General features: G+C 56.7%; 1 protein-coding gene across 1 annotated transcript; it reads right to left on the bottom strand.

Moving 5' to 3' along the window:
• Nucleotides 1–1,569: 1,569 nt before the first annotated feature.
• On the bottom strand, nt 1,570–7,734 carry LOC127035694 (G-protein coupled receptor 54-like). Its single transcript, XM_050925938.1, has 6 exons — nt 7,605–7,734; nt 6,197–6,587; nt 3,894–4,018; nt 3,529–3,664; nt 2,600–2,838; nt 1,570–2,367 (listed from the first exon to the last, which is right to left on the bottom strand). The coding sequence occupies exons 2-6, from the start codon at nt 6,504–6,506 to the stop codon at nt 2,008–2,010; spliced, it is 1,170 nt and encodes a 389-aa protein (XP_050781895.1). The 5' UTR covers nt 6,507–6,587; nt 7,605–7,734; the 3' UTR covers nt 1,570–2,007.
• Between the last annotated feature and the right edge of the window lie 741 nt (nt 7,735–8,475).

The following is an 8,475-nucleotide window of genomic DNA, read 5'->3' as shown; positions in this document are numbered from 1 at the left end:
TTCAAATCAGCTCGGAGAAGCTTTGTTCCCTCCTTGTGGCTCCTCTTTGTGCTCCTTTGCACCAGCACTGGGGCTGGCGCTGCCCCCTCCCCTCTCCCAGGTGCATGCCCAGGGCACTAGCACTTTGGGACGCAAGGCACTGTTTAAATGCAAGTGATGACAACCCAGTTGTTTCTCTGCTGGCTGCAGGCATCCTCTGACTGCTGGGGGACTGTAGACAGAACTGGCCCAGCTACTCACTGCAAACAGGTTACTCAACCCATTCTGCCCATGAACCTATCACGACCTCGGCAGATTTTCTCAGACACTGAAATTGTTGGATGAAGGGGGTTATTTAGGGAGCTTTTATTTTGCGACTGTTGTGGTTTTTGCACATGCCATGTGGAACACAGATGGGAGAGTGTAGTCTGCGCATTTCTCCTGTGAAACAGTCTGCAGTGATTCTGGCAACAAGATGGCTGCCATCTCTGTGTCTGATCTGCACAGGGCATGTGGCTGTGCCAGCCCCAGCCCTGGTTTTGTAACTCAAGCTATCTACAGCAGCCCTGGCTTTTAGCTTTGGATGTTGCCAAGATGGTGGCCATCACACCTGCTGCACAGGGAGCTACCCCATGAATAGGTTTTGCAGCAGGCTCAAGAACCTCCTGCTCAGGTGCCCTAAATCTGACCCACCCCACCCACAGCCCCCAGGGCTCCCTGATGGCCACTGGGGAGGCGGTGGATAGTGTCTGTTTCAGTCCCAACCCTCCCCATAAAGAACCCTCACCCCGGCTGGTTGAGTCACTATTTTGTATTGGCCAACAAGCCTACATGGAAGGGTTGTTGTCATTGGCTAGTTGCTTCGTTTTTAAACCTCATTGCTGCATGGAGCTGTGGGGAAGGCATAACAGGGGGACTGATGGGAGCAGCAAAGAGCAATAAGGGGACCTACAAGCTGGCCAGATCCAGCCGAGCCCTGCGCTCTGGGGAATACAGGGTGCTGCTTGTTGAGGTCCATTCACCAGCTGGGGCAAAGGGGCCTGGGGCTGGTTTCAGCCCAAATCCCTCTAGATGAGTTATTAAGCCATTGGCCCCCTTGTTTGGAGGCAAGACTTTGCTCTCAGTCCTCCAGCCTGGCATAGGAGACACCTTGCCAGACGTCCCTGTGAAAGTAGAATGAATTATATTGTGAAAATAGAAAGGATTAAAGAAATGCTGTCTGTACCTTTAAGAAAAACTGTTGGAATGCTGCAATCCAGGTGTCAGGAATACAGACATTCACATAGAACAATTGCACCATTTAAGGGCAATTGGTGAAGTATTAGCCTCAGATCCATAAAGAGTTAGTAAGGAAGTAGGATATGCATGCTGTGCCCCAGGTGAATTTTACAGTTTTGCTTTCTTTGTTCCTTTGTCTGATTCCCGCTCTTTTATCTGTATAAATAAGACTGTTTTGGCCTTGCATGGCCGCTCACATATTCTGAGTGTTATTGGCAGAGTGCTGTGCTAATAAAACAGAGTGGTCTGACAAATTGTGAGTCCTGATTCTAACTTTGACATCCCCCACCCCAAATATCAGGCCAATGTCTCCTTACAAAGCTAAAGAGCTTTATTTCCAGATGCTCTGAGCAGGTCCCTGAGGCACCAGCAGGGATGCTCAAGGCTACAAGGATGTGCTGAGGACACTGGTACGAGGGGGGGAAGGGAGGCATCTGGCTTAGGACATACACTTCCCAAAGTGTCCACTCGTTTCTGGTTGCCTCAGTATTTGGACTGTGAGGATGCCTCAGCCTGAGCACAGAGGAACCCCAAATAAGAAAGCCCTTTGGGAAGAACCGTTGGCCCTGACTATCACTGGCCCCTTCCAAGCCAGGGATTCTGAACAGCTAGCCACCACAGCTTCCATTGAATGGTGCCTCTTGCCCTGAGCAATGTCCGTGTGGCCCGGCAGCCATACTGGATTTACCACCTCAGTGTCCACAGCCAGGAGGAGCAGGCCGCACAGGGCTGGCACAACTGGGGCTGGGACTAGGTCTCCTCAGTGACAAACTTCATCTCGGCATTGCGGGAGCCGGAGAGGACAGCACCGTCTCGCACCCGGCGCCGGAAGAGGAAGGGGAAAGCCTTCTTGAAGGACTTCCTGAAGCTATCACCCATGAAGGCGTAGACAATGGGGTTGATGGAGGAGTTGGCGTAGGACATGCAGTTGGCCCACGTCTTGATCTTGTAGGTCTCGTAGCTGGCCTGGAAGCTGCCATAGAAGCCCTGAAAGAGGAGGTAGAGCTGGATGGGGCCCCAGCACACAGTGAAGAGTACCACGATCACCACCACCATCTTGGACACCTTGGCCCTCATGGCGACAGAGTGCTCGGACAGGTGCTGTACCTGCTGAGAGAGGGGAGCAGGAACAGAGGCCTGGTTTAGAGCAGGGGGGCTAGGAGCCAGGACTCCCTGGCTCTGAGAGGGGAGTGGGGTCTAGCGTTTAGAGAAGGGGAGTTGAGGGGGGGAAGACTCCATGCCCTATTGAGAAAAGTCCTGGGGCTGGGAGATGGGGCTTTCAGATATATTGGGCAGAGGGGGTCCCCAGTACAGACACCCCAATTTACTGCCCCCGGATCACCTGGTAGTTGTGGTCGATGGGTTCCACGATGGGGCGCCCCATACGCTTGAGCATGATGGAGTAGCAGAGGCAGATGGTGAGCAGAGGCAGCAGGTAGACAGCCAGGAAGGTGTAGAGGATGATGCTGCGCTCCTGGCTCTTGCTGGCGAAGGCCTCGATGCAGTAGGTGCGCAGCCCATACCAGTAGCCTACCTCAGTGCGGTGGTACATGGCTATGGGCAGCGAGAGAAGGAAGGAGCCTGGGGACAGGAGGACAAAGGAGTGAAAGGCATAATGGGGCCAGTGCTCTGGGGAGACCTGAGGTCCAGCTATGGCTCTGAGCATAAGGAGAACTGATTTGGCACATTCATGAATGGCTGAAGCTCATCAGCGTAGAGGGGCTCTGGGTTAGCATCCGTCTCTATTCAGCAGACTCAGGAGAGTAGAATAGCAAGGGGCTGTGGGTCAGGATTGAGGGGCAAAAGCAGAGATGAGGTGGGGAGGCAAGGGCTGGAATAGCAGGGGATACAGGTTGAGATTGAGAGGTGCCAGCCGAGCTCTGTGTGTAGGGATCCTGGACTGGGATAGCAGGTGGCTGTGGACTGGATTGAGGTGAATTATCAGATTTGTGGGTGCTGGTGGGATAGAATCAAAACAGAAGGTGGAAGCTTCTGTGGACCATCAGATGCCAGGGCACAAATATTAACTCTCTCTGCCTCCTTTCAGAGATCCCAAAGGAGCCTTTGCGCTGGGTATGGGGCTGTGCTGCTGGGCTCAGGACTGACCAGGGTCAGGCCAGGAATCCCTGGGAAACCTTTTACAAGACCTCTGCAGGGTTGGTGTCTTGGATGCATGTTCAGAGACACAGCTCTCCTCCCTCCTTCCACCACCCCTGGGGGGCCCCTTCCCCAGCTCTTTGCTCTCCCCTGGCCCTGACACATTCTACTCACTGATCCAAATGGCCACGCTGACCCCCATAGCCACACGTGGGGTGCGGTAGCGCAGCGACTGCAGCGGGTAGAGGGTGGCGTAGCAGCGGTCCATGCTCATTGCCGTCAGGGTGATGCAGGTGGCCTGTGCTGTCACCTGCAGAGAGCAAGGGTGGCCCAGTGACCCAAGGCAAAGGCAACTGGTGGGCCCTGGCCCTTTGCCAGGCACCACTCTCCCAGCAGGGCAGGGCCCTGGGACTGTACAGTGCCCCAGGTAGCAGCAGCTGCTGCATGTCCCTCCCCAGCACACCCATGCACACACTCACCCATGCATGTTTACACCCCCAGCCCAACCAGCCCCCCACCCCCACCCCAGCCAGCCATACCTGTTGCAGATAGTTGACGAGTTTGCACATGAAGTCACCGAAGATCCAGCTGGGCAGGGGGTAGAGTGTGGCGGTGAAGGGGACACAGCACACCAGGAAGATGATGTCTGTGGTCGCCAGGTTTGCTGGAACAGATGTGGAACTGGGATCAGGGGGAGGGCCCGTGGTGGGAACTGGCCAGACAATAGGTGTGTGGGGAGGGGGAGGCTTGGTGGCTCAGGTGCCAGCCTGGGATCCAGGAGCCCAAGGTTCAATGCCTGTCTCAGTCACAGATATGGAAAAATCACTTGCTCTCTCCTGTGCCTCAGTTCTCTCCCTCTGCTATGGGGATATAGGCAGGCCTGTCCTTTCCCACAGGGATAAACCACCAATAACTGGTGGGCACTGGGTGATTGGGGATGTATGAGCCTAGGCTGAGTCCCTCATCCCTGATGCACTCAGAACAGCCCACTGGGAATGAAGAGCTGGGTAGTGATTGGGAATTATGGGCAGGGTGCCTGTCATCCCCACATTTTCCATTCCCATTTGAAGATGCCAGTTTCCCACCTACTCCCCTTTATCCCCATTGTCTTCCCCCAGCCAGAGCCCCTGCCCCACCATTTATCCACTAGTGCCCCCCCTCACTACAGCCCCAAACACTTCTCTCTCTATTCCCCCAACTTTCCTACCTGCACCCCCCCAACTCCCAGCACTGCTCCCCCCATTCTCCCTCACTGCTCCAAACTCCCATATTTCCATGCTCTGCCCCAGATATGGTATAAGAATCTGAGCCACTCACACTGGGGGGCTGTGCATCTGGAAGTCCTGGAACAGCAGCCCCAATGACTTGATTTCCTCTGATCACACGCAGTGCTCTTGCTCAGGAAACCTGCCTACATTATCTTAATGGTCTGTCACTTTTGCTCTGTTTAATCAATGCTGGTTTCCTTGTCCATCCAAAATTAGAGCCTGCCTGGGGATTTTAGAGCACTTTACAATGTTGCTTTTACACTAGGAATTTTGGCCTCAGGAAAACTTTCAGAAGGAACAAGGACATGCTTGAGACACAGTATCCAAAACCTGCCCCAGGCAGAGCTCAAACTTAGCACATAGGTACAATTTAGGCTCAAGATGTACAGCCCAAGGCCTTTGAGCCACCCACTCACTTTAATATGTGCACTCTGCTGCTGTTAACAGAACCCTCCTCTTGCTACACATGCTTCGTTCAGTCTCTTTGGGCTGACAGTTCAGCATGTTCTGACCCAGAAATCCCAACTCAAGTTTTCTTCCAGTGGGTGCCATGCACTAACTGAGCAACTGAGATCAGTTGGATCACAGCTGTAGTACTTTGAGCCTCTGCTGTTGGCAAAAGACGTGAGAACAGGTTGGTGTTGTAAAGAGCTGGGTTTTGGGGGAGCTATATTTTGGGAACCCCTTGCTCACATGATCCCAAATTTGGATCACTAACTCTATCCCAAGTCCCCATGAGGTTTAGCAATTTTCAAGACAATTGGAGTCAGCGTGTGGATTTCAGAGGACTTAGAATAGTCCCTCTTTAAACAGAAAGCAAGTATGGAGCCCCACCCACAGCAGAATGGGTGCTCTGTTATAATGGGGGGAACACAGAGTCAAGGGTGTTGAGGGAGCCCTGGGCTGGGATAGCAGGGTATTGGCTGCGGGGAGCCCAGTGCCACCCTCTCGCTAATGGACAGTACAGTGCATGTTGTTGAGCCATGACAATGATCATTGATGGAGAGGAGTATTTCAGGCCAGAAATGCTGTGCAGGGGTGGCACTGGGGGGAGCAGCAGGAGGGAAGGCATCCAGGTGCTGAGGTTGGGGGTGGGCTGGAGCACCCACCAGGAGGGTGGTGAGACACCCAGGAGCAGGGATGCTGGAGCTGAGACAGGGGAACCCACTGGGATGGAGGGGAATGGTGCTCAGGAATGGGAGCGGAGCTGGTGCTCCGACACCCAGCTTGGGGAGGGATGATGTCCGGAGGTGAGGGGGGGCTGGAGCTGGGGTATGCAGCTAGGGGAGGGAAGGTGCCAGGGGATGGGGGTGTTGCTGTTGGGGCACCCAGACAGGGAAGGGAAGAAGCCCAGGGACAAAGGGGGGGCTGGCACCGTGTCACCCAACCAGGGGAGAGGAGGGATGGTGTCCAGAAGCAAGTTAGGCAGGTGCTGGGGCACCCATCCAGGGGAGAGAAGGTACCCAGGGGCCAGGGAGGGCTGGTACACCCAGCCGGGGGAGGTATGGTGCCTGGGGATGCGGAGGATGGAGTTGAGGCACCCAGCCAGGAGATGGTTGGGGGGGGGCACTCACCGATGTAGAAGTTGGTGGCTGTGCGCATCTGCCGGTGCTTGGACACCACATAGATGACGAGCGAGTTGCCCACCAGCCCCAGCAGCATGACGAGGGCATAGAAAAGCGGCACCAGCCAAGCATCCGTCAGGAATGGAGGTGATGTGTCCTCCCCACTGCTATTAAAGATCCACAGCCCCCTCCTGCCAGGGCCCACCGGCGTGCTAATGTCCAGGTGGGGGGCAGCAGTGGGCACTGGTGTCCAAGAGCCATTGTCCAGCCAGCCACCCAATGGAGAGGGCTCTGCATCCATCCTTGGTGACCCTGCCATGTCTCTGAGGCCAGGGCAGGCGCGTGCTGGAGCCAGGACTGGTCCCTGTTTCCAAAGTGCCAGTCCTGGCCAGCTTTTTCCCTGGGGAGGGGTAACATATAAACAGAAGGGAAACTGAGGCAAGAGGTGGGGGTTGATCCAGCAGAGATGGGGCACAAAAGCCAGAGCCAGCAACATCACCCCCACCCTCCAAAACGGGCCAGCTACTCCAAGTGCCTTGGCTTTGTCCTGCAACCATCACCCAGAGACGCCCCCTGCAGAGTTGAGCACCCCCACCCACCCCGTCCACTCACTGAGCTGCGCTCAGCTCCTGAGCCCCACACCTAGCCCAACCAGGCATTGCTGGGCATCAGTTTCCTTGGGCCATGTGCTGAGCTAGCCCCAGCTGCAGGTGGGTCCCCTATGGAAGTGCGGGGTCATCAAGACTCCTAGGTTCTCTGGGGGGGCTGGGAGTCAGGACTCCTGGGTTCTCTTGGGGAGCTGGGAGTCAGGACTCCTGGGTTCCCAACTCTGGGGGGAAGGGGAGCTGGGAGTCAGGACTCCTGGGTTCCCAACTCTGGGGGGAAGGGGAGCTGGGAGTCAGGACTCCTGGGTTCCCAACTCTGGGGGGAAGGGGAGCTGGGAGTCAGGACTCCTGGGTTCCCAACTCTGGGGGGAAAGGGGGCTGGGAGTCAGGACTCCTGGGTTCCCAACTCTGGGGGGAAGGGGAGCTGGGAGTCAGGACTCCTGGGTTCCCAACTCTGGGGGGAAGGGGAGCTGGGAGTCAGGACTCCTGGGTTCCCAACTCTGGGGGGAAGGGGAGCTGGGAGTCAGGACTCCTGGGTTCCCAACTCTGGGGGGAAAGGGGGCTGGGAGTCAGGACTCCTGGCTCGATCCCTGGCTCTGGGAAGGGGGCGGGCTCTAGCCTCCCCACAAGCTGCTCCCAGTGCCCCGTTCCCCTTCGCCCCCAGCTCTCACCTGCGCTGTGCGGGACGGGCCGGGGGCGGCTAGCGCCGGGCGGGCGGGCTCCACGCAGGGCTGCGCTCTCCCATCCCCGGTGCTGCGAGTGCGGGTCTGCAGCCAGGCTGAGAGCGGCTGCCGGAGCCCCGCTCAACTTACCGGGGCGGGGGGGGGGCGCCAAGCGCTGATTGGGCGGTGGGAGCCTGCGCTGGTGGGGCTCGTCCCGGCAGGGGGCTCCGGAAGGACCCAGGAGGGGGTTGGGGACCAGACCCCCAGCCTAGAACCCACGGGCGGGGCTCCCACTCTGTGCCGAGACCCCAGGGAGCGGCTTGCCAGCGGCTCCCTTTATGTACTGGCAGGAGAAGCAGGAGTTTAGGGGGAGTATTGTACGGGGGGGGGCTAGGAGTCAGGACTCCTGAGTTCTATTCCCAGCTCTTAGTTAAGTCACGTCTTATTTGGCCCCTTGGGACCATGCTCCTCACCTGCTTGCTAGGGGGCAGGGACAGTCTGTGAGAGGAGGGGAGTGAAATATTTGTAACCTAAGGCAAAGCTGCCCCCTTTGTCTGGGCACGAGGACTCATTTGGCTGAAAACATCTCCCCCCCCCCCGCCACGTGTGTTGCTGGGGAAGGGGGAGGTTCTGACTCCCCCCCAGTACCTTGGCACTGCACAGGGCAGATATCTGAGGGACAATAGGCCACTTTGTCGGATTTCACCAAAAGCCCCATTTAGAGGGGAGCAAACAGCAGAAATGAGCGGGGGACATTTCCAGCAAAATTATTCATAAATTCTCCCCAGTTTGGGGGCTTTGTTAGTCGTAATAACCAGCTGGACCTTCACTGACACCACCAAAAATCAGTAACTCAAGACATTTAAATGTATTAGAATAAAGGGGCCCCCTGCTGAGCCCCGACCCCCCCCCTCTCCCTGCAGCACAGCGCCCCCTAGCACCACACTGGGGTATTGGGGTCAGCGCTGACTGCCAGGGGAAAGTGCCTCCAACCAAGCCCCCTAGGACATGGGGGTCAACA

This window comes from Gopherus flavomarginatus, chromosome 16 (genome assembly GCF_025201925.1).
Source record: "Gopherus flavomarginatus isolate rGopFla2 chromosome 16, rGopFla2.mat.asm, whole genome shotgun sequence".
NCBI classification, from domain to species: Eukaryota; Metazoa; Chordata; order Testudines; family Testudinidae; genus Gopherus; species Gopherus flavomarginatus.
This window is presented reverse-complemented; position numbering and strand designations above follow the sequence as displayed.

Bases quoted from the DNA above. Each gene is read 5' to 3' on its own strand.
- LOC127035694 (XM_050925938.1), bottom strand. From the start codon at position 6,506: ATGGCAGGGTCACCAAGGATGGATGCAGAGCCCTCTCCATTGGGTGGC. The intron at 3,665-3,893 runs GTATGGCTGGCT...TGCTCTCTGCAG, and splicing joins TCGTCAACTATCTGCAACAG to GTGACAGCACAGGCCACCTG. The intron at 2,368-2,599 runs GTGATCCGGGGG...CCCCTCTCTCAG, and splicing joins CCATCGACCACAACTACCAG to CAGGTACAGCACCTGTCCGA.